The sequence below is a fragment of the Lutjanus erythropterus genome, chromosome 3 (genome assembly GCF_056507025.1).
Source record: "Lutjanus erythropterus isolate fLutEry1 chromosome 3, fLutEry1.hap2, whole genome shotgun sequence".
NCBI classification, from domain to species: Eukaryota; Metazoa; Chordata; class Actinopteri; order Lutjaniformes; family Lutjanidae; genus Lutjanus; species Lutjanus erythropterus.
Window position 1 is genome coordinate 20,624,280 of NC_139319.1, and position 26,707 is coordinate 20,650,986.

At 39.6% G+C, this 26,707-nt stretch overlaps 1 protein-coding gene across 2 annotated transcripts in view; it reads left to right on the forward strand.

Moving 5' to 3' along the window:
* dlc1 (DLC1 Rho GTPase activating protein) overlaps positions 1-26,707 on the forward strand; it is a 101,566-nt gene that overhangs the window by 33,549 nt on the left and 41,310 nt on the right. The window contains exon 1 of one of the 2 annotated variants that reach the window (XM_084715335.1): positions 6,936-6,987. The exons of the other annotated variant lie outside the window; for it this stretch is intronic. Within the exon in view, the coding sequence (XP_084571461.1) occupies positions 6,951-6,987 (37 nt within the window). The 5' untranslated portion in view covers positions 6,936-6,950. Of the gene's footprint in view, positions 1-6,935; positions 6,988-26,707 lie in introns of those variants that run through there. 2 annotated transcript variants of the gene reach the window in all.

A 26,707-nucleotide genomic window follows, 5' to 3' on the forward strand; every position in this document is an offset into this window, starting at 1 on the left:
ATATTAATTTTTGCTTCCATTCCTCATATCTCCCTTAGTTTTTTTCCCCCAGAAGCTCAGACAAGTTTTTTTTTTTTGGTATCGATTTAGATATCAAGAATCATGAAATTTCACAGATACTGGTATTGATTACTGAATTTCTTGTATTATGACATCCCTACAACCAGCACCTCTATATTTTACTAATTAACAGTGTATTAATTTAATCTTAAGCTTAAGCTTTTCCCCCTTGCTTCCTTTATTCTAAGCTCCATAGTTAGAAGACAGACATCAGAGTGGTTTCAATCTTTTCATCTAACTCTGCCAAAAAAGACAAATAAGAGCATTTCCCCAAAGGTAAAATGATTCCTTTAATAAAAGTCGAAATAGAGTTGTAATTGTGTTGTAAGCAATATCTGCTATACAGTGTGCGACTTCATTACTAGGGTAAACAACTAACAAAGTCCTTTCAGCACAGATGGTGTGTGAGAATCCCTGTTCATCCACAGATCTTGTGATTGGGCTTTTTGCCTCCAACAGACCACATTTCCAGCCTGTAAAACGGGCAAATTTCCACACCAGTTCCCACTTAATTCAGAGAACGTCACAGTGAAATCGGTTAGCATTCACGTCTTATACTCTTTATACCCTGCAGCAAGTTGCCCTTTGAAGACATTGCTCTCATCAGAGAAGGTGGTTTGACAGATGTTAATAAAGCTCCCTTAGCCTCGAGCCGAGTCAATAAGAGCTCATGACTGATGTTTCTGTTTCTGTTGCTTGTTCCTGCTCTTTGATTGAGTCTGCTTTATCCCACTTTTTTTTTTGGTGACCCCTCCATACACTAGTACAGGAGTTGCTGTGTTTGTGCAAGGTCACATTCCTGGCCTACCCCCGTCAGTCTACGCCAGCCTCAACACCTCCCCCCCAAACACCTCCCCTCCCATTTGACACACTCTCTCCCTGGCTTCCTGTGTGGAGACTGGTACTGTAACATGTTGAGTTCATTCCATTTATATTTCACACTTCCCACTCAGCTGTGAATACATTTATAGGTGCAGTCTGTTCCCTTTGAAAGCAAAATATTCCAACTTTCTCCTGCTTGATGTCATACATAGATATACTTGATATTCTGTCATTTGAAAAAATATTTAAAAGTTAGTAGCTTTACACGTTGTCATGTTGAATGACAGTAAGTGTCCCTCTATTTCCAAAAATATATTTTCCTAATTTAGAAAACAAACAAACTTATTAATCATCCCCATTGTATCACTGATTTACTTGAGTCAAAGCTCAGAAACCTCTGTCTTCGGGAATCTGTCTCCCTGAACAGGAAACCACTGCATGAAGGGGAATTTATAACAGGAAGTCAGCTCACTGAGCTCCCAGAGTTACAACAACAAAAGTCTCCCCTATACCAAAAAAAGGAACCTTTACAGAGGTTGTGTCATTATTTTTGCTTTATTTTTCAGCAGATTGGTATGTGTTTCGTCACCTGCTGCGCATGAAAATCAGGCGTTACTTTTTATAGAAAATAGGCCATCATGCTTTTTGTTTGCATATGGAACCCGGTCAATGAGTAACTGTATGGGTGGTGAGAAACTAGGTGTATTTAAGTATTTTATGGCAGCAATATATTTTAGACAATTATTTACATATTATGAAAAACTTGTGGATTCTTACATGAATTCAATTTTAATTTTCATCTGCAAGAATTATGATCAGTTCCTTCTATCTGTTTGTTGTGAGCAGGGTACAGATTTAGTGCATAGTAAGATAATGGCCCATGCAGTGGGTGATTCAGTTATTTGGTACAGATCCAGATCCAGGTGCACATCTGGAAATTTTTTTTACAAGGACTTCTGAACATTTGCTCTTTTCTCATGAGCAACTGAAGTGCTTCACTTTTATTGCCACATTAAAGATTAGGGAAAGATAATGGTTGTGGTCAGAGATGAGCACAAATGCATCAAAAAGTATCTTGTTACAAATTACAAGTACTTGCTAATCAAATGTATCAAAATAAAATACAAAGTATAGGCATTTAGTAGCCTTATGGGTCTGACCTTAATCTCTGTACACTAATGGATGGATGTATAAGATGAGCTGGAGCAGGGCTCCATTCATTCTTATTAATAAATTCTTTAGCTAATTGTAGTTTTAACTTGGGGGTAAAAACTATTCTTATTTGGGAATAAAATGACATATTAAATTATGTATGTTGAGTATTTCAAATACACTTACAAGCTCTGAAAGTAATTTGTTACAAATTACATCTTATATTTTCTTCACCACAAAATACAAATGACAAAATCCTCAAAAGTAATTAAACACGTATTTTAAATATGCTTAATTGAGATACTGTCTAATCTCTGGATATGGTGAATTTGCTATGGTTAAGATGGTTTGGCAACAAAAACACAAGGTTAAGGTCCAGAAAAGATTCTGATAATGGGCTTTCCATCCAGCACACAGACTGCTTTACCCTTATTTTCTGCCTCGCCATATGAAGGACACATTATTTATTACAGCAGCACTGACACTGGCACTGAACATAAATCGTGAGATGCAGAATTGTATTATATTATATGGATATAATTGCAAGTGATATGAGGCTGGAGAGCTTTGTAGTCAAACAGTGTTATACAAGGAAACTACTAATGCACCCTGTATATATCCTTCAAAATAAGCACTCCCATCACAAGGGTATTATTTTTCTGTATTTTGTCACAAATACCTTTTATCTGAGAAAATAACACTATCCAAACAAAAAAGAAGAATGTGGTGAGCAAACAAGCCGTGTTTTTCTGTAGAGTTCCCTCCTTACTCTCGTAATTATCACTTCATCTCAGGTTTATTACTGACCTGAACCCATGCTTCATCTTAAATGATCCAGCAGGAACTTTCATCCATAACCGGGGGATTGTAAATCTTCGAGTGTTGATGGGGTGAGATGCCCACACTGTCCCCAGGCTAATGAATCAGTCCTGGCTCAGCAGGCTCTGTCACACCGTGGTCGGGTCATTCCTCTCGTCTGAGTGTCAGCGGGGGAGACCGTCTAGAGACACAGATTGTTTGGATAAACTAAATATGGGATATTTTGTGTTTTGATATGTTGTTGAGGTGTCTGGTTGCCTGATATCTTGCTGTATTTTTAGTTCTTGAATTTACTGGCGCCCACGTACAGGGGTGACAGTATCAGGTGATCAGAATTGAGTTGTGTTAAAGTAGGGCACACAGTAAGGGTGAAGGAGTGTATGTTTGATAGCAGGGTAAGACCTCAAGCAGATGGTCACATCAAAGGGACTTGCACACAATTACAGTCACGTTTAGGGCACGCCCACACGCACATGCTTCAACATACCGACACATTTTTGGCCCATGCTGTAAAGAATAGAGTATGGTGCATTGTTTTTCACAGACGCTGTGATGATAGACTCTCACACACTGTTTATATACACTGTTTGAAGTCTGACCAGAAACACCCCCCGCCCTCATTTTTCACCTCCTCTGTCTCCATTTCTAGGTCAGTATGTTGGCAGGTAACCCTCTCCTCATTCTGTTCAGTGGAGTTTAGATGTAGGTACACACTCCTGGCACGCAGTACACTTGTCTGATAGAGGGGGCATTTGGCAGGACTTTCCTTCCTGAGGTATGAGAACTCCATTGTTTGCACCCCCTCTCCGCTGCTCCTCAGGGCATTTTCCGTCATATCCAGGTTACAGTCTGTCTATTGCCTCCTTATCGCAGGTAGAGAGTCAGAGAGAGGGAAAGTACACTGATATGTTGTTGTGATACGAAGACTGACCCAGATGGCTTGCATTTGTGCACAAACACTCACACGCATGCATGAAGACCATGGTTCAATTCAGATCAGGTCATTTGAGTGGAACAGGTGTGTGTGAGGGAGGATAGTAAAAACGTGATACTTTTATAGGATGTTTGTTTTCCTGTATCCCATCCTAATCCTCATTTACAACATTGTTAAAGAGGTCATTTGGCAATTGCAGAAACTCAGACTGAAGAGTCGTGAAAAAGCAAAAGACGCGGGAACCCAGCCTTATCAGTCTCAGCAAACCTCGGGAGACCATAAAGTCAATTGGCCGTGATGAGCAGAATGCTATCAGCAGGCTGCAATAAGCCAACGCTGGGTACATTACCTTCACTCGCTGGAGCAATCAGCACGATTGGCTGATTTTCTCAAGTGTGAACTTAAGTTGGAATTTAATGGGGGGCAATCTGGAGCAGCACATACTGCTCACTGCTACGCACGCATATCAACTTATACTTTAAGGTAATGAGTCATTTAGCTATTTTTGGCATAGTGGGAGAGTCCAATCCCCCATCTTCCTGAATACAGCCCCTACAGTAAAGTCAAACCTATGTACTATGTGTATTTTTTTTATGTCTTTTTAACCCATCACAATGCCATTAGCCCTGGGTTTCTTTTTCAGTCATTTTTCAAGCAAAAATGTCAAACATTTGCTGTTCCCAGCCTCTAAATGTAAGGATGTGTTGCTTTTCTTTGTCATTTATGACAGTAAATGAATTGCCTTTGGTTTTGGAACTGTTGGACAGAATTAACATATCACTGTACAAAGCTGACATGGTTATATATTTACTCATTCAGCAGACAAAGAGCAACATTAGCATTCATCATGTTTCTGGCTGCCTAATAAATCAAATCTATACTTTTAGCTCTGATGTGGTCCCCACCTACTCCTAAGAAGCATATCTGGCTCTTTAGGTGTCAGATGCTGACTAGCTAGTCCATCATTGGTTTGGTGCTGTGCAGGTAGTGTACAGTGGGTTTCGTCAGAGCTTTTTTGCGTGAGACGGCTTCCTGTCGTGGCTGGAAGTGACAATAATGAGAGCAGTGAGACTGAACTAAACGAGTTAAGTTGCAGGCTGTAAAACCAAAACAATGAGATGAAAGATCCTCAAAAAAAAGCTCTGCAGCACTCAGAGGAACTGCAGAGGTGGTGATCATTATCTGTGGATTTGTTCATGAGTGCCCTTTTCACATTGTTGGAATGTCCATGTGTTCCTGTGTATTTGACTTTATTTTGTAATTCATGCATAAACACATTATGTTCAGTTAGAGTTGGGAGATATGATGTGCGACAGTGGAAATATATCCACTGATAGATATTTGGCAATACCGTTTCCATCATGGCAATTATTTCTCAGTGTCTCTGCTATATATTCAGGACAAGTTATGTAGCAAATTGAGGCTGAACTCTCACATGGTCTCGCAAATCCAGCTGTGGCAAGGTAACACTGGTAATATACCTCAAAACGTTTGAGGTGTTTAAAATGAACTCAAGTGTTGTCTCATGTGAGGCAGTTGTTTTTGTTTGTGTGGAAGCTCCAAATAAAAGAAGAAATTAATTGAAAAAAGGAAAATAATCAAATGTGCAGAAGTATGGTGTAGAACTGTATGGTTATTTTAAACCACATCTTAATTCAATTTGAAAAATTACTGTATTGTGATATGTGCTGTTACTGTGATATAAAATTACATATACCATGAAGATTTTGACCATATTGCCCACACCTTATATTAAATTATATTAAACGTAATAATAATCTTTAACCTAGATGCATTGCAGATTTTAGATTTCAAAGATCATCAGCTATCGATACAAGTATTACACTGTTACTACAGGTACCTTGCTGTTTTTAATTTTTCACCCAGAAAGTACTTGATGACTATGCTTCTTTACACACCCCAGAGAATTTTGCTTGCTTAATAGAAGCTAAGTCAGCATTATCCGATCAGTAGAGTCTAAGTAATGGATTCCATTGTGTCCAACTCAGTAGCTTAAGTTTTGTTACATAAGTTTTACAGTACATGCCAATTTCACAATATATATCAGCATTCACTTGTATTTGTGTATGTTTGTGTGTGTGCACACTGGATACTGTATTCCTACAATAATGAATTTACAGTAAAGTCATGTCATGCGTTGGACCATTTCATATGGCTGAATGGATGAGGAATGTGATTACTGGCTGTGTGGAATAACTGAGAGGTTTCTGTGGTGCAGGACGAAGAAGAAACGGCACATTTTAAAACCCCAGCATTTTTTCACTCAAAACATCTCAACGTGCTTTTGTGAAATCCCTCAAAATGTTTCGTATTGTCCACCGTTTCTGGGAAGCGTTCAGTTGTCCTCCTTCTTCTGAGTGACTCAAACTTTACCCTGGAGCCCTTCACCATCTCACTTCCCGTCCTGATAGTTTTAGCTGTTGTTGGACAAGGACAGGTGGATGTTCATGACAAGCAGGCTGCTTGGCTAATGGGTTACATAACCTGCACTGATGCTCTGCGTCTAGACAGGGTAGGGCAGGTGAGAACAGAGCAGATGAGAGGAGGAAGGTGACAGAGAAGAGAGGAGGAAAAAAGATGTGAGAGATGCTAGTCGTGACTCTAAAGCACTCAGATATTCAGCAAGAGTGCTGGAGCTTGTGTCAGAAAGCACTTACTCACGCTTACACACATATTCGCACATGCACACACACTCACACACACGCACACACACCTCACTGGCAGAATAGAATATGAGAGCATTGCAGCACTGGCTGGATGTGTCCCAGCAGTTACTGCACTAATGCTTGCTGCAGCAGATGGGAGTGTGCAGTCCAGACAGGAACAGAACAGAGTGACAAAGACAGGGAGGCAGACAGCAGACCAGTACAGAGAATAGAACAGAGAAACGAGTCAGATTATGATTGACTACTTAGAGATAGATAACATGCAAACTAAAAAATAGGAGCAGTGGGAAGAGAAGGGATTGACAAGCACAAGAATCGACTCCGTCAGGAGCTGGAACAGGTGTAGGGACAAGGTAGGAGCCGAAGTAGATAGGTTTCGGTGGATGCTAACTGGCATGTCACGCTCCATGAGGCTGCTGCTGCTGCAGAGGTCCTTCAGTGACCACATCAGGTCCTCCACCTCTAAAGCCCTTGACATGCTCAGCAAGACGGCTCGAGAGGGTCGACTAGCAGGTGAGTGACGAAAGCAGGGACTGACACAGCAGGTTTGTTCGTGCATGTATTTGTGCCATTTATAGACATATCTGTTTGCCTGTATTTTTGTGTGTGATCATGTGCAGTGCATATGTTTTCTTCCAGAACATACAGTTGTAATGTATTCAAAGCACATGAAGTTTCAGATTGTATCACAAGGCACAGAGCAGGATGGGAGAACTGCATTGTCATTGTCTCAGAGAGTAGACATGATACGCTGCAGGGCTTCTGTACAGTAAACTGTTTTTCTGACAAACAGATCAATAGACAGCATTTAATTGATGTTCTGCAGATGCTGCAGCAGGGAAACAGGCACTGACTAGACAGATGTTACTTGGCCCTTTTTTAAGATGATCATTGCCAAGTTAGTGTCACATTTGGGTCTGTTTGTGTTAGTATATGTGCATGATTTTGAGATAGCAGTGTTGGCATTTTCCCTCTTATCTGCAAAAGCCACAGTAGCTTGAAACCTGGGTTTTGCCCATGTATAACTAATGAGCTGGTTGTACGTGCACAGGACTGAGTGCATCAGAATAGACTTCCAGCTCCCTGGCTAGCTTGCTTTTAAATAATACAGCCCACCCTCAATCTTGTAAGAACGGCAGCAAAGAAAATGGATTCAGAGAGCTGCTCTTGAGAAATGTTGGCCAATATCATCTGCAGGTTCAGGCTACTTCAAAGTGGTTTTAAGACAGGCACAATCCTCCTTAGGGGTCATGATTGACATGCAGTTTGGGTGCATCGTGTTTGAAACTGCGACACCTTCCAAGTCAGTACAGGTGCTGGTGTGCGTCTTTTCAAAGGAGGTAACACAGTTTTCCCACTGAATCCAGAGGTCAGTGCCCTGTGGCCTAACCTCTCCATTGAAGTCGAGAGCACCGAGTAATAAATATCTACCGACAAACACTGTCCAGGATGTTTCAGGCTGTTGAAACATAGCTCACTGTCTCACATGAAAGAGAGAAGAGTTAAAAAGTGGGTCAGAGAATTATGACAGGATCTGATTACAGCTCTCTTGACATGTCACAAATTTCTCTTCTTTTCATTTTCTCTTATCCTTCAAGATGTAGGCACAATGTTGTGGCTTGAACAGGAAATGCATGTGTAGGGAACCCATTATGAGTGTGTTTGAATTCATGCGTGTGTGTCCCTGGTCATAAAGTGCAGGAACACATTGTACTGTACGAAGAGACTTGTATGTGTTCTCTGTCTGAATGTTTGTATTCTCATACCATTAACTTAATGCAACCTAATCATACAAATCTTTCAGTGTGGAAGTTACCTTAAATTATAAATCATAGCCACATTGTCCTCACTTCATAATAGGGTTGTAACTGTACCCTGAAGTTATGCTTCAGTTCAGCTAGGAAAAAAAACACATGCATAAGAATACATTTCTTTTCATTTATTTTGAACAACCCTCTTGCTGATGACTGAGGTGACATTTTGCCCACTGGCAACTTTGGTATACTATTTTCATTCTAAAACATTTCAAACATTTTTGTTTCTGTACTACACTGTACCAACACAAGAAACACTTTCCCAAAATAAAATGAGTTACATCAGACTATAAACCCAAAAAGCTTTGAATGAAAAGAACAAAGAAGAACAAAACATAAAACTTGCATCAGGAGTTAGTTTAATTAGTTAAACATTCAAAGAAACAAAAAATGTATGTATTGCATAGGGATATTTTCATTAATCTGCAAATTAAATTCACAGTTAATTGCTTAAACTATAAAATGACAAAATAAAAATAAAAATGCTCTTCGCAATTTCCCAGAGCCCAAAGATACTACCTCTTTCGTCCAACCAACAGTCCAAACTCCAAAACTCTTAATTTACTATCGCTAATGACAAAGAAAAGCAGTAAATAGTTGACTGAATTTTCTTTAGGTCAACTTGATAAATCAATTAATTGAACAATCACTGAAGCTTTAGCATTGCAAATCGACTAGAATTTGTTGATGTTTATTTACTATAACACTTAAAGATGAGGGTAGTGTGGTATGTGATCCTAGATGATGCATGTCCATTTGATAATAACAACACATCTGACTGCATGTCAGTTCTGTGCAACATCGCACATTCTGAAATCCAATAGCCTTGTTGACATTTCCCATCCTTGTTGTCTCTGTGATCACGTCACATATTTAAGCATGTTTACAGCTGAAGGGTAAAACATGCTCCTGAGAACACCAAGTTTATCCACTGAAAAACCCTAGCTGTCACTCACGGTCTTTGTGCATGCTGTCTATCGGAGACGTCATCAAAAAGATCACGGCTTTGTCAAACTATTGTCCTCGGGTGCCCCCTTAAATCAACCCCCTTTCAAGACAGAGCTTCTTTAGGGCAGCACAGGTTTATGAATGGAACTTTCAAGGGACTAAGGCTTCGAGCAGACATCTTTTTCTGATCCCTCCCTTCAGGCTAAAGGTATGGAATTCCAACAAGACAGTAACAGATACTGTAGCATTGAGGCTGCACACAAGCATGGCCTTCAGCTCAAGATTAATAGTTCTGAGAAAACGTCTCTCCCACTGTAGTAAACAGCAAAGTCTTTAGACATGTGAGTCATGTAATGCTGCTAGATTCAGTGCTTCACAGCCTTGATGTGTTGATTTGTAGGAGGTGGGTTTAATACAGACACTTTGACTCAGAGGAAGAGAGCAGAGTGGAATGAGTGGCATGCCTCCTGCTCTGTTTTAAAGGATTTTTTTAAAGCTTATGACAGGCCAAAGGGCATCTGGAATCAGTGCAGTTAGCAAAAAAGAAAGAGGGCAATGGAGTAATCTGTGATCGTACCTGCCTCCAAAATATCCCCTTTAGTCCATTCAATTTACGACTTAAGCCAAATCATAAAGTTACTGTCATACAGGTTTAAGGCATTTGAGCTGAGCTATTGGTTTTATTTGTGCAGAAGAAGGCATTAGGTAACTTATGTTTTTAATATTTATTCATGGTAAATCTATTAATGTAGTACATTACTAAATGAATGAAATGAAACATTGCTAAACATGAACAGTATATCATACATGTACAATAACTTACTTATAATATGGAAACTACAACTCCTCATCCCAATTTATTTGGAGGACTTTTTACCCATACTTTAATTAAAACATGGCTTCAAGTTTCATGTATGTCAGGACATAATATTTTATCAAATTATAATAAAGCATTAAATACACTTCTCTATTCATTCCTGTCCGGGTTGTAACTGGCAATAATATTGATATTGACTGATATTTTCTGAGACATTGTACTGTGAAAATCTCATACCATTGCAACCCTATACTCTTTAAGTAATTACTCAGTTCCACGACATATGATGTTTAGGTTTATGCAGAGTTGTGGACAATATTAAACACAGTCGATGCATTAATAGAAAAAGACCAATACAGTTGTACGCTCTGAGCACAGAGTGTACAGTAACTGCTCTCTGAATTATGTCAACACCACTCAGCACAGGAATTATTTTTCTCTTCCATGTCTTTTATGCTGACATGTTCTCTTTTTTTCCCAGCTGACACTTATGTATGTGCTTGCCATCCTGCCCTTGCACTAAAGCACGTTTTCACATGGCCTTTTTATTGTGCAAGTCCCTCAAAATGTCAAGTTTATAGAAAAACCATTTTGTGTCGTTCTCATTTATTATGTAGCGCCACTTCTGTAGGATTATGTTGTGTGATGTAACCATGGGTTGCATTGAGGTGAAGGTTATTTCTGCTCTCCTTTTACACCACTTTTGGCTCGCTGCCTGAGGCCTAATTAGTTTTTTTTATGCCTATCATAATGCTACTGGGCTAATACTGTTGCATAAAAAACAGAAATTTGTCAATCAATCCACTCTCCAAAGTCATGTGAAGGGAGCTAATAGGCCTATTAGATTGGTTAATTTAATCTTGGCTTAGCAAGTTTCAACAAATGTCTCAATATCATGATTTTGGTAACATGTCTAAAGGCTTTTCCACTGCATGGTACGGCTGGGCTCAGCTTTTCCATGGTGCAAAGTACCTTGTACCTGGTACTTTTTTAGGTTCCATGCGAGCTGAGCCAATTGTCGCATTTAGCTTTAGTTACAGAAAATACATTGCACTATACGTTGTCATGCTTATTTGCTTTGGCTTAGATCTAAGGAATGTCAAATGAGTGTGAACATGCAGACAGCCGCCGCATTTATGTAATGCTACACCAATATTCACATTTAGCAAGTTACTGAGTTTGCACTTTTTCTTTAACAGATTTTCATCCTCCAAAAGTAAGAAAAACAACTGTTCGTGCTGTTTGTATTTTTGAAGTATGTATTTTTTTCTTTCTTACCCTTTGAAAACAGTTCACTCTCTGTTCTGTAGTGACCTGTAAGTTCTGTTGGCTTCTTCCAAGAGGAAGCTGATGTTGTTCTGTGGAAGCTGGGGACTTTGAGGTGCAGTGATGCATTGTCTGCCTTCTTTGTTTGTGAAGTTCAGTTTCAGTAATGTTCCTGGTTAGTTTTTCAACTGCACATGTGAAGTTTTCCTTCACTCTCAAAGCTTTCTCAAAGTTTGCTGCTGCCCAAGTAAATCTGATACTAACTACATTCACACACTACAAGTGCAAGTTGATTAAATTCACAGTGACTTTGGATGCACTGGAGATGGATGCACTAATGGCTCCTCAGGACGTCAGCTGCTGAACTGAACTGCTACACTCCTAATTACTTTCACTGTATAAACAAGGAATCTGTGCACACAAGCCTACAGATATGGTGTTTGTGTGTGTGTGTGTGTAGATATTTAGTTAATGTGCAAGCTTCCTGGTGGCGCAGTGGTTTAACATACTTGCCAGGCAGGTGCAGCGTCTCTGCTAGAGCTGCAGCAATTAATCGATTAGTCAATCAAAAGAAAATCAATTGCCAGCTATTTTGATAACCGATTGATTGTTTTAGTCATTTCTCAGCAAAAATGTCAAACATTTACTAGTTTCAGCTTCTTCATGATAATAAATTAAGAGTCTTTTGATTTTGATCTGTTAGTTGGACAAAACAAGCATTTATAAAACTTCACTTTGGGCTTTTTTAACCTTTTATAGAATAAAACTTAATCAATCAATCATGAAAATAATTGACAGATTAATTGATAATGAAAATAATTGTGAGTTGCAGCCCTTGTCTCCACTTCCAGTTTTGCAAAGTACTGCACAAAAAGACACACTGCTTGAGCAATTTGTACAAATGTCAAAGAGGTCAACTGTCATGTAACTTCATAGAGGTCTGTGTGTGTGTGCCTTCACCACCTTAAGCAAAACAAAGAGCACATACTGACTGTGTTTGTGCTAAGTCTTAGTGGAGTCACAATTTAATGCCAAAATGAATACCAAAATTGCACTGCACTACCAAATCTGATTTACCACATCCCTAGCTGCACCGCTCCATTCATCTTGGCAAGCACAGGTGTCCCTTTCAAACCACCAAATGACTACACGAGCACAGGCAGACAAAAACCTGCCTTGTACCAGATGATACTGGCAGTCTGTCAGTGTGTAACCAACTGAATCAAAGTGGTTTGGACAAAAATAACCCACCAACCCAAAAAACACTTAACATTGCCATCCACAGAGCCTTGCGTATCCCCAATACATTGAAAATATAAGTCCGTGCGCTGGTTTGGCCAGGGTTTTCTGACAAATGCCGAAAACATCACTATCAAAACTACACTGCAGCTGAGACAGACATGATGGTCATAATATATTCACTTGAGTACAATAAATAAAGGGTCTCTGTGTGGATTTGTGAAAATATATTTGAGCTACTTGTGCCAGAGTTTAAGTGTGAGTGTGTATTTGTGTCTTTGTGCACCTACTTGTGCATGAATGTGTTATTGTGAAGTGGCAACAGGACCTTTGTATGCGGCTTAAGGGTGGGTCAGTGGGAGGTCCATAGACATGTTCCGGTCTACTCAAGACCTGCCTACTGTTAAACCACACAGATGTCCTGGGTCTATTGTAGCCCTACAGGGCTCTACAGGGACCCAGCAGGGCCATTTCACGCCTCAAGAGCGCCTAAAGAGGAAGTCAGAAAGGGCGCACCACTGTGACTTAAGCAGAAATGTCTTTGAATGAAAACGCAGCAGGCAACCATGTAACAAATTAGCTTCAACAAGATACTTTTACCCCAAAAATTGACTACAGCTATTAAAGTTTAATCAGGGATTTAAATTGAAAACATGATAAACACATATATGAACTGTGTATGTGTTGTCTACATATTTGCAAGACAACAACTACCATCAAACATAGTATAAGACTTGGCTCTCTTTAAACACCCATGGCGGCCTTGCTTTGCTGTTGAGCTTTAGCTCATTATCTTCAGCTGTTGGTTGAGTTGTGGCCTATGCATTTGCAACAATTAAAGTGTTTGTGGTTTTGCTCCAAACATGTGCTTAAAGTCTGGTTAGATCTTGTATGTTCTCATGGCACATTTTGGTCCCTTAAAAAGGGACGTTTCTTTCATCTACATCTCAATTGAGCAAATCCCCATTTATACTGGACAAAAAACCCACTAACAGCCACTAACATCTGGCTTTTGTCTTCAGTGGGAAAGGGAACAATCGACATTTACATTCAGATCAAATGACTCTGCAGTAGTCATGCGTATTTATTCGCTCCAACTCCAGTTAGCAGTAATGGAAACATGACACCAGGGTGGATGCGCTAATTTTCCTTCCCCTTCGGTGGAGGCCATGATGGCTTTTCGCGTCTGATGGTAACTGCTATGGCTCTTTTGCTCAGCAGAGTTTGCACCTGCTTGAAAGTCCCCTGTTATTTTATTATCAAAAAGCTTTTATCATGAAGTAGCAGAATCAGGAAATGTTGGGTTTTCATCGGCAGTAATTTAAGTACAAACAGTGATGCAGGAGACAAACTAAACTTAAAAACACAGAGATTCAGTTAGAAGCTAGAAAAGTACTGAGAGCTGAACACACTTTATATCAACACTTTATAAAATGCCTTTCTCTCTGCTTTTAAGCACACACATGAGTGAGGCTCGGCTCTTCAGAGCAAATCAGAAAAAAACAAACGCAAATTTGTCTACCGGTAATGTAAAAAGGGTGATTCGCCTTTAGTGGGTATAGCCATGATTTAAAAAAAACTCTGTATTTTGGTCCAAAAAGGTACCTCTGAGACCACAACACCCCCAGTAATTGTTAAATGTTTCCTTGATATCTATCAGTTGTTCACAACAGATCTGTTTATGATGTTTTATCATGTGGACATTCCAGTGGCCTAATTTGAGCACCTGAAGTCACTCACTGAGTAGAGCAGTTTGTGATATTCCTTGTAGCAGGCACCAGTTCCCTTGTTGGCACGTCACGTTTCAGTATGCCTTCACATTTAGGTCAAGCTGCTCAATTTGTGTCTATAAATAGCACCCTCCTTATTATTTTATCAAGGCAGATGAACCGCTCCACTGTCTACTTCTGTGCTTCTGTGTGTCCCATCCTGGTCATGAGGATATGAAAAACTAGGCCAAGAACAGTGTTTCCTGTCATCTCTGTTTGTGCCAGATATTTTATGAAAGTCCATGTGTTTCTCATGAGTGAAGCGTGCCACATTTGAACTACTGAAAGAGTCATAAAAACAGGGTTGTGTGTGTGTGTGTGTGTGTGTGTGTGTGTGTGTGTGTGTGTGTGTGTGTGTGTGTGTGTGTGTGTGTGTGTGTGTGTGTGTGTGTGTGTGTGTGTGTGTGGATGGGTGTGTAAATGAGTGTGAATGATTCAGAGCATACCTAAAAGCATGCACAGACTCTTTTACCGTGTTAGCATGCGTATGTGTGCCCTATAAGATTACTGCCAAGCTCGACTAGACATGACTATGGGATATGTGCCAGGGACATACTGTTTTCTATCTCTCTCATCACCTCATCTGTCGTTTCTTATCTCTTTATGTTTTTCTATTTGTTTTGCTTTTTTTTTTTTTTTTTATAATCCAGCACTTGACTTCAAAAACATGTCCGTCAAAACTAAGTTTGTCTTGTGGTTCCCTTAGGATGGAAGATGTTGAAATTATGTTTGCAAATAAAATATAGACTTTATATTAGAAATTAAAAGGCAATATGTGTAACCATCATATCTGTAAATCACTGACATTCATTTTTTGCTCTTGGGAATTGTATTTAGACTAGACAGCACACACTTAAGTGGAGTGGATCTGTGGATCTGTTGACATGCAAGCTGAAATGAAATGATTTCAGCCATAGTGGTTACAGGTCAGTATAATGGAAACCTTTCTTCTTGTCTATGTTGGCTTAAAGTGAATGTTATTTCTTGACCTTGGGAATAGTAGTTAGACATAGTCTCAACTCAAGGTACATTTTTTTTGAGTTTGTATCTTTTGTACATTATAGTCAAAATGTGGTATACTATCTATCTAATATACAGTTTAAATGTTTCAGTTTTTACTTTCGAGTTCCCACCATACAGAATCTGTGCTATATTCTTATTAAGTTGACTAATGATAACACAGGAGGGTCGCAATAGATGTCAAGAAGTCACTTTATTTACAGAAGACAAGACAGTGTCACAATCATGCAGATGTCTCTTAAATAACAATCATAGGGGATCCACTTTAAAGGAAAAATTCATGTGGATGTTCAGTCAATATTGATGCTATATGTAATTAATTAAAGCAAGTAATTCCTCAGTAGGTGCAGTATTGACCTTTATTGAGAAATATACCTATATTGAGTTCTTCTGCTGCAATATCTGTTGTTCTACTTCAGGCAGTTTCATCTTGGATATCTAGTCTCCACATCTCGGTAGTCAGGGACATGCTCGATGAGCATTTTTGCTACCCAGCGGCATGTTTTGGCCAGTGAAGTAATAGCTATATGCTAGGATGTTGGCAACATGGGCGTGGAAGTCAGAAGCTTACTCACAATTCATCCTGATACATGCAGGTACTGCTGCACAGCTCCATAAACAGGAAAACTGCTTTCATTGATCACTATAGAATGTGCTGAAGAATTTATTGCTTCAATTGACTACATTTTCCACCAACACTGATTGGCTAACCTAATGAAAAGTGCAGAATTTTCACTTTAAGGTAATTGGCATGTTACCTGGCTAAGCAATCAGCTACATAAAAACAAATGAGCATCCATCTAAGGAAATGTGAGCTCTGTTTTGCATGTCAAATATGCACTCTAATCAGAAGTTGACACAACATACAGTCAAACAATTATGGCAGTCTACATCATAATAAAGCCTAAATTAAGTGAGTACAACATTTATAAAAGAGATTCTGTGGGATCAAACTGTAGACTGTAGATGTTAGACAAGGAGCTGTTTATTAAAGAGTGATTATCTTAGTCCAAATACAAAAATTACTGTAATACCATTGGATTGTATTCTTCACTCAGGCCATTGGTGTGTTAAGTTTTACACACACTTATGAAGAAGCGTTTTTGTTTCACCCTCAAACCTGCCTGTGCTTCAGCAAACATTTTCAACCCAACTGCTATGCTATGTTTTGTTTCACTTTGTTGCACCAAAATGTAAAGAGTCAAACAGCTATTAACTTAATTTCTGCGACTGCAGTTTGACTCAAACAGTGTCCGTGAGATGATGTATTGATGGCTCAAGTCTGTTTCATCCTTCACAAAGATGTAATTAAATGTGATTTCTCCATTAACCACAGCCTTTATCAACATAATGAACAAGCCTATATGACTCTTTGATGAATGCAAGGTTTTGAAGGTCTTCAAATTTCTTCAGTGCAATAAATTATAACCTCATTATTTTTGTGCCTGTGTATTTTCATTTAGAAACCGCAGTAAGGATATAGACTGTATATCATTTCTGCTCCAGTGGGTTCATGTTAGTGGACTATATTGTCCTCTCCCAGTTTATTAGCTTTGGCCAGGTCATTCTGACTGATTGTCCTGCTGTTGTATAGGTGAGTGAGAGTAGTTTGACTCGACATGTCGGTGTGTGAGGCTGAACACTTTTGAGATATTTATGATTGAATTAGAGTCCTTCAACGCTGTTCCTGTTCAGTGATTTAAAGCCCCCTTGTTTCTGCCCCTGTACACTCACAAGGCCGCTTGTTTCGAAGACTCTGGAATGTTTTGCTAAACCCAGTGACTCCAGCAAGCTCACGCCAAACTTGTTTACTTTGCTTGTTCTACCGCGCTGACTCTCCTCCAGTCTTTTCTCACTTTCTCCTTTTAACACATGAACTCACTCAATGCCTCTTTTGACTTTCTCATTATAAAGCCCCTGCCTGTTTTATTGATCCAGCAATCTGTGATTTGCTATGTCGTAAGTGAAAGTCTGAACCTTGAAGAGATGTTTGATCGAGGGAGCAGCTCTGGAGCTTGCAGCCGTGTTAACCATCTTTCAGCATGAGATTCTTGCCTCGTTGCGAATAATGATCTTTTCTTTTGATTAATAATTATTTTGATGTTGTTTTTACTTTATTGGCCACAGAGGTAACAATGTTGAGACCCATAAAAGACAGAGAAAAAGAAAGTAGCACACAGCATATGTCCAGCCTCAGTCTGCTGATTCGTGAGCAGAATCCTAATCAGCCTATTCTTTGATTTCTGTTTCTTTTCGCCCTAATCATCACTCAAGTAGGACGTCTAGCACTTCTCAGTAAGACCACAAGTAGACCACTTGATGCTCGCTCTTGACTTCTCATTGTCCTGTTCACTGCCCATGCTTTATTCCTTCAGCTGGAAGGTGATGTGATTGTTCAGCATAAATCTTTGGGAAACACTCATCTACCTCACAGACTCAAACTTCCAGATATAACTGAGCTGAAACAACGAGCCCGCTATTTCAAGTGTCCATTGACATTGTGCAGAGATGAGGAGCAGATCCTTGTAGAGCCGCCACTCACAGAGCTCCTGATTTGGAAAAGCTTGGGATTCCCAAAGTGGTGTGGACAAATATTTGCACACATTGTGGAATTCACTCCTACCTTGGCACTCGAGAATGTCTGATTTCACACCACAGACTTTCAGGCCGATCCACTCCCACACCTCTCCTCCCTCCATCAGCAGAAATGGTGTGAGTGCTGTGTGAGCAGTGATGCTTTGTTGGCAGAGACAGAGCTTTATTTATTACCTTGAGTCACTATGTGCAATGCACTTTTCCAGCTTTAATCAATACTACTGGGCTGATTGGTGCTACTGTTTTAGAAGACAATCATGTACTGTCAATGAGAGAGACAAGGATGGGAATAGCTGATGATGGGGTGGAGTGCAGACAGAATGAGAATGTGTCAAGAGGTTCAATTGACCCTGCTTGATTTAGAAACGTCTGCACACAATAAAGCCCATTCCACAATAAAAGGATATACAAGCACAATTGTGTCTTTAATCCATAAAGGACAGGAATTTCATCATCAGCACATTGTCAGTGGTGCCAGCAAAGACAAATGATGACTTGATGGTGTGTAACTATTTGTGGTTTGACGATTGCATGGGACTAAATTAACTATAGTTGCTATACTATAAAGGGAGGGAGGCCACCCCTGAAAAAAGCACATTGCAATTACACTGGGCAGATAACGGGTGTGCATTCATGTTTATCAGAACCTTACATGAAAATGCTCCAAACAAAAACCTGTGTGATGAATATACACTTGGAATTTCAGGATGATGATTCACTTCCTATGAGTATGTCTGTGCATCTGTTGGCACCTCCTCCAGGCACATCCATCCATCCTCACCTGTGTGGTATGAGAGAAGATGGGATGTTGAGGTCAGATTATGACATATGAATAACAATGAACAGATGTAAATATCCATATGGACTACACAGAAGCTGCATAGAAAGATATTTCTACATATCATATGCATAAGCTAGCAGATTCTAGTAGCTGGTCGGTGGCTTTGGCCGTGTTTACACCTGGCATTACCATGCATCGTGTGTGATCCAGTCACAAATGAAAGAATCCATCAAGGACACACTGAGATCCGATCACTCAGACTTAGTGTTATATTGATATATCGATAAATATCGACTCTGAATATTTGAAATCTTTTTTCACAGTATCAGTACTCTGGTACGAGGGAACCAGCTGCACTGAACTTACTGTCTCTTCTTACGGACAGCACGTTGACACACACCACTGCAGTGTCCACATCATCCCACCTCTTCTAGCTTTCTGACGGCCCTGTGTTCTTGTCACTTGTCTGACTTGCTAAGTGTTGTCATGTCTTCTTATATTTAGCTTTTAATAAAAATCTTAAATTATATCTTCAATGTTTAGTCAATTTTTTCCAGTGGTATCAAAAATGATATTGACTATCAGTATTTTTCGAGGTATTGCATCAAAATTAGACGTTCCAGTATGTGACAGTACTATTCAGACCACATTCGGACATGGTCTGGGCTAAACTGAAGGATCACTTACACAACTAAAATGATCTAAATAAGTGGAAGAATACTGTATAGGCTACTCATTCACACAGCAGCAGCGTTATTAAGTGCAAAACAACAAGGAGAAGCCACATCGAAGGAGTAAAGTGAAATCTAATGAATGGAGTACACATCAGCTTCAACTCTGGATGGTGTAAGGTTTCCTGGTAGATTGACTTTAGTCATGCTTTTGTAGAATAATTGGCCCAGCCCTCAGAAACACTCTGTTCTGGCAGCGTCTGTCATTTTTCCACCTTAAATTCTTGTTTCATTTGTGGTCTGATACACATTTTGTCTTTGGAAATGGATATGATTTACATATTTATAGAGCAGGGAGAAGTGAGATCCCATCCTAAATGGCTACCACGCTTGTAAAGGTGCATTCAAATGCCAGACATGAACTGCTCTCCACTAATGATCAGAGCATCCAAGACCCATGTTAAAGTCAGGTGTAAAGAGGCTCTTCAAAACCCCAGACTTTTAGTACCAGTCGGGCTCATGATGCAGACTCTAACTAAGACTTGTGATGTGAGACAAGAGGAAGATGATGGCATGACGACTCGTCACTGGTCATTAGCTGTAAAACAGCCACATTCCACAAGAATCTGTTCCAGATGGGTACTTACAACAAGTTTTAGTGCCCCATTAAAACGGTCTCATCTCTGGTGACTTAACTACCTCTTGGGGTGCCTGATCTCATGGTATGTTGTTTGTTTACTCTCCAGCGGGCCTTCATTTCCTGTGAGTCTGCTGCTTTTTGCAGCTCTAGCAGGTCTCAGTGGGTTAGCCATATTTAATTTACTCAGTGAAGCCACAGGGGATTTTGAGCTAATCCTGATGCTCTTGTTGGTATTTTTGACCCTTCAAATTCCATTGATTGGCGCTATAATTTTGGAGCAGTGAATCACATTGGAGTCATCTGATTTGGCTATTTATCAGAAATAGACTGATAATTGATGGGAATACAACAAGCTCATTTGTCAAAATATGAGAATCACAGGAATAAAAGAAGGATGGCTAATGATATTGGCAGAACAGTGTGTTCCTTGCAGTGAAATTAAATTACTTAGAAATTATATTAGGTCAGGATGTTGTCCCAGTGTCTTCAGCAACACACTGACCCATTTTCTCACGTGTCACGGCACGAGACACCCTGTGATCATCATCATCCAACAAAACTTTAAGCATCCAACTGCCCTTTCTGCTAAATTTAAGTGAGATTGTATCATTTAATGGGACCATGTGCACACATAAGTTTCCCCCAAGCACAGACACGTGAAATGCCAGACAGCAGTCTTTACTTTATGGATAATCAACCATTTGCACAGCTGATTCCAAATATTTATGGAGATTTTTATCTTATCTTCAGAATAGATGTTTTTCTTTCCGAAGGAGGTCAGAAGACTGCACGAGTCACAGATGCTATGGAAAAATAAATCTTACGTAGACATTTTGGCATTGTTGTCTGCATTAATTGAAGGATCACATTTTCTAATAAAGAGAGGTTAAAAAGTAAAGGCATATGTAGCACAATATCTTAAAACTCTTAACAAAAACAAATGAACACAATTGAGATAAAGGAAAGGAATAGGAATCAATACTGCTGGGAATCCTGACAATGTCCTCACACTAATCCTTAGCCAGCGAATACACAAGTTGCCACATCAGTGAAATGCTTCTATGTATTTGTGCAGTCAAGCACATAGTTGCATGCCTAGACCTCTCCTCACATATTGTTCCCTGCACTGTACTAGTACTTTAGTTTGAATTTTTAGTGTGCTTCCCAGTAACAAGACTAATTCTACTTTACACTAAAATTAGCATGTCTAAGCATGTTTCTAAACACGGGTAAACTCACTAAACATATGAGATTTACTCCTTTACAATTGCCAGTAGACAAGTTTGCCTTTCTGGTTTTGTTTCATTTTCTGATTTGTTCAAATGGACTGGGAAACAGGGTTAGTAGTAGTAGTAGTAGGGTTTAACTTGGATCAACTTGAATAAATCATGAATTTCTCTGCATTTGAACTTTGAAACATTTGGCATAATGTAAGAACTCAACTCAACAAAATACACATATTATCTTAACGCTGTGATCATTAGGAACATAAATAGAATTTGTGTCTGAGAAGACAAAGAGTCGCAGTAGTTACTGAATGGTGGTGCTTTTAATTGCCTCTGCAAAAAAGGGGGCAAAAATAAGCATGTTCACTCATGTGTCTGGGTTCAATTACTGATGATCAGAACTAGAGCTGATAAATACTCATGACAACTACAGAGAGTTATTTCAGAATTGACTTGTTATGTAACCCGGATGTAAATGCTGATTGTACCTTTTTTCCACTGAAGACAAAAGCCAGATGTTAGTGGATGTAAGTGGGGCCTGCAGCATGCCAATGGCTCAGTGAGGCTGTACTTAAACACAGTAGTGCTTTGAGCTAGATGCCAATATCATGATACTATGTAGGTATACTGATGTTCTCTGTCTTTACTTTTATGGCTGTAGCACTAAACAAAAACCTTGAGCAAAGGCAGATGGGAATGTCATTAGTTTTACACTTATTTGGTCATAAATATAAGACACTACGCGAAATTCTGATCTGATGGTGTCACTAGAAGAAAAGTCAGGGGGTCCACAAAGTTAGTGAAGTTCACCCTCTGGTTACCGTGACTATACATACCAAATTTTATGGCGACCCATCTAATTGTAGTTGTTAACTCTGGACTGACCAACCGACTGGCAAACCATGCCACCATCCTAGCTAAAAATGTCATGATAAAAATTGTCTCTGCAAATGGATATGGAGCTGAGGGTAGAGCGAGATATGAGGAGTGAGTGAATGTGCCAAAGAATTTGTGAAGAGAATTGATTACAGATGGATTTCTAGAATCCAGAATGGCAATCGGCAATCAGACCCCCTCCATCTCATATCTGACCTGGTTCTTGACTCTGTATTTTCTCTGCATTGGAAAGTGACTGGTATTTTATTTATGAGGAGGTTGACAGCCGCTCTGGGTCCTCGGGCAAAGACATTTTCCTTTTTCCATCTCCTCATTCTTTCCGTTCTGCATTTGTCATTGTGTTAGGGAGGACTTCAGGATTCCTGACAGTTGAGACCTTATTAGAGTCAAAAAAAAAAAAAAAAAAAAAAATCTGCGCCTACGAGGACCATTTCCAAAGTGACCTCTTTAACCTCGACTGCCCTACAGGCATTTGGTAGATCTGATAGAGACTGTTGTAAATGTTACGGCTTCTGATTGTTTTCTCAAAATTCAGTCGTGGTACCTGGAAACAACCAATGCTGGCAATTAGGTGAGGCTGTTACCGAAATGTCATTCTGAGAATGGTCTGATCGTCACTAAGTGAGAATTTGGTCAGAGGTCTGGAGCACCCACAAAAATGCATTAACTGTTCTTGCAAGCTTCTGAGGAAGAAGTTATGGATGCCTTCGGGCACCTGCTGGTCCTTTTAGAAGCCTTTTCTAAGAATCTCAAAGGAAAAGTTTGTGTCAGGGCAACATTGTGATTCATCACACGTTGTATTGTGGACTATTCAAGTTAATCCAATTCCGTATGCACACAGATCTATTACAAATCTATTTCTGTAGCAACTTTTGAGGTACTTAAGATGTTTATTTCCTACTTGAGTCATGAGATGAGTTGCTGTTCCCTGCTCATCCCAACAGAGACCTCCAAGGAGTTCCAGCATAATCTCTCTTTAGACCAAGATGCCCACTTAATGTCCATTTCTTCCTCTGATCAAGAAGTGTTGTAGGTGACCTTTCACCTTGTAGTCACGCAGGGATCGTAACCTCTTTGCCACCATGAATGGGTGAACACAAGGCTACTGGCTGAGTGTTGTCACCCTGTGTGTCCAGGCCAACCTCCACTTTAACTCCTTACAGCTGGTAATAATACAAGCACTGGGGCGCTGAGCATTAGCATGTTAGGTGACACTTTGACAACTTAATGTCTTTTGTGTGTGTGTGTGTGGTTCAGGTCAGGGTCAGTGTGCATAACGTCCGTCCACCAATTCTTGGACTAAATGCCCTGGCCGGTCACAAAACTGCCATCTACTCCCTCGAACACAATATTTGTAATTCGCTGGTTGTCAAACAAAGCAGCAGGTCCGTAATCTTCTGAACTAGGCATTCTGGGAATGTTATAAAAATGAGGGTTTGTTTGATTTTGCCTGAGGTGACGGCAGACCTTCAGCCTTTTATTTAACAGATATTCCTGTGTGTGCGTCAGTCCCTTTCTCACATAGCTTTCATTTGAAGCATAATGAATGGTAAACATGTTAGGGGGGGGGGTTCTCTTTGCCTGTCTTTCTGCAGGGTCAATATAGCTGTCATGTGAACCACTTGAGTGGCTCTTACTGATATGCACGCACTGAAACGTGAGCTAGAAAAGCCTGGCTGTCTAAAGCCTCATGAGCATGACAGTTTTGAGGATCGAGTTCACAACCTGCGGGTGAATAAAGCCAGAACACAGTAACCCAGCAGCCCTTTTTTCTTTATTTGCTTGTCCTGTGCTTGTCTCATTACCTTAAAGCCATTAACACTTGAAAGTGTGGAGGCCAAGGGGGATTTTGTCTTGTTTTTTATGGTTTTAAGACCTGAAACATTTTTTGTTCAGACAGTGATGTGTTTTGATCTCTCTGTGGCCATAACATCATGGCACAAGTATTGGAGGGACTCTGTCGTCTGACAACACAGGGATCGTTGTTTGTAAAAAATTATAGTTGTTTGTGACTTGCTCATGTGCGTCATGTGATTTGACCTTGAATGTGAACGCTAACATTTTTGCTATTTAAATGAAGGCGTGATGGCTTTTTTTCCTTTCAGCCTTCACAGAATTAGCTACTTTTACTTCAGGTTCAAAATTTTTTGACAACTAAGGAAAGCTGAATTCTAATCCAGAATCTTGAGTGGCTTGAGTGTATCCCATCATGTACTGGACATGCTAAAAAGCTACTTTTGACTTCTAAAAAGTTCTAAAATTTAAACCAATTTTTAGCCAAGTCAGTTGTTGGGTCAGTAGGTCATTTGTTTGGTTAGTGGGTTGGTCCACCACTTTTGTCCAGACTGAAATATGTCAACAACAATTGGATGGATTGCCATTAAATTTTGTTTTTAAGTCATGATCCCCTCATTTTTATAGCATTACCATGACTTTTACATTTTTGCTTTTTCCTAAAATGCCTTGACAGCTTTTGGATGGAGCTGGTACAGAAATTCATGGTTTCCAGATGATTAATCCTGATGACTTGACTAATGACTTGATCTCTTGACTTGAACACTGTGATGAGGTTGATATTTCATGGTTTTGATTGAAAACTTGACTTCTGGATGCATTGTCATTAAATTTGGTACAGACAGGATAAGTTCTGTGATCTTGGTGTGATTTTCACTCATCGTCAAATACTCGTCCACCTCAGTAGAGCTGCAACGATTAGTCAATTACATGATTAGTTAATTGAAAGAAAATTTTCATAATTGATTAATCATTTCTGTTATTTTATCAATCAAAAATGTCAAACATTTCTTGGTTCTAGCTTGTTAAATGTAAGGATTTACTGCTCATCTTTGTCATTCATGATAGTAAATGAAGAGTCTTGGGGTTTGGACTGTTGGCTGGACAAAAGAATTAATTTGAAGACATGACTTTGGACTCTGGGAAATAAAATGTGATCAGTATTTTATAGCAAAAGTTGTAGCATCCATCTTTTAAGTTTCCTGTCCATTCTTATTTCTTCAGAAAGATGGGGGGGGGGGTGACTGGGTAAACAGAGAGGGGTCAGAATGAGAGCTAAAGCCCAATCTGTTGGGCATATGGAGGTCCTGTTGCTGCTGCCAACCTCCAGCTGGACAGTATTAGTCCCCCTCGTTACTCAGAAGTTGAGCTATCATCCCCCGGGGACTGATGAGGAGCAGAGGGACGAGGGGGGAGTCACAGGTCTCACTGCAGCTCCTGTTCATCACCCAGAGTTCCCACCCTCAAACACATCAGTGCTGTCCATTAGCTCCTAAAGTAAATAAACTAACTGTCTCTATGTGTAGGACAGAGGGTGAAAGAGTGGGTGAATGAGGGTTCAGGGCATCAGGGCTAATCACATAAAGTTTTAAAGGGTATGAAAGTGACCAGCGAGAATGATATTAAGCATTTAATAAGGACATATTATGTTATTATTGATTAATTATTGATGATTAAGAAGGAAACACAAATCTGAAGGTCCTGTATCAAAAAACAGAATCGATTCACAAGACTATGATAAATAGGTAGTTGGTCATTTTATTTGGCCTCTGAAGTGCTTGACCCTGAGTGTCCCAGTTATCATATTTGCAGAAGAAATGTGTCACAATCCATTCATAACAAGCTTCTGTCCACAGCATACCTACAGGGGTGCTGCCTTCTCCTTACACAGCTAAATACATACACTAACTTCCTTCTGTTTATTTGTATTTGGCTTAATACACCAGATTCCTCAGATTCCTGTGCAGTGGATTTGGGTCAGCTATGCATAAAGACAAATATTTAGATTTTACAACTGAAATAAGTCCCTTCATAATCATATCAAAAACCTTCCTTGTTGGCCACTGCTTACAGAAGACTACCTTTAAAAATATGTCAAGCATGTAAATAAACTCATGTACATACGTAGGTTTGCTCAGGCACATGCACAAAAGACTATTTCAAGCCTTTATTAATTCCGGCATGTGCGAGGCATTTCTCTCACAAGTCTCTTGTCCATCTCTAGTTTAGTAGGTCAAGGTTGTCACATGAGGAATTATCCACTGACTGATGGCTGCCTTCCTGCTGTAATTTGTCAGCCCAGAGCTAAAGGGAAGAAAATTACATGCACACAAACCAACATGAAAGACGAAAAAATACTTTAGTCTCAAGTGTTTTGTACCTGGAGAAGGAGAAACCAGTAATCATTGAAGTACACTAGTATTTGATATTTTTGTCTGTTTGCAAATTTCAGTGACATTAGTATTTCTCTTATTTTGTGGCGCTTATAACATAGTCAAGTGTGTCTTAGGCCAACACACATGCAGTAAATGCTGACTGTGAGATTAGTTTGGACGCAAGAGACACACCTACAGTATCTTTGTCAAATAAATGGAGTAGTCATTAGTAAAGACGTCAACATAAGCCACAGTTATCACATGTATCCTGTTTGGTTCAGCAACGGTTTCCTTGTCCAGATAAAGAAAACATAGGCTTTATGTTTTCACGGACAGGTTTTAAAGCAAAATCCTGTAACTATTCTACTTTAAAATAACAGC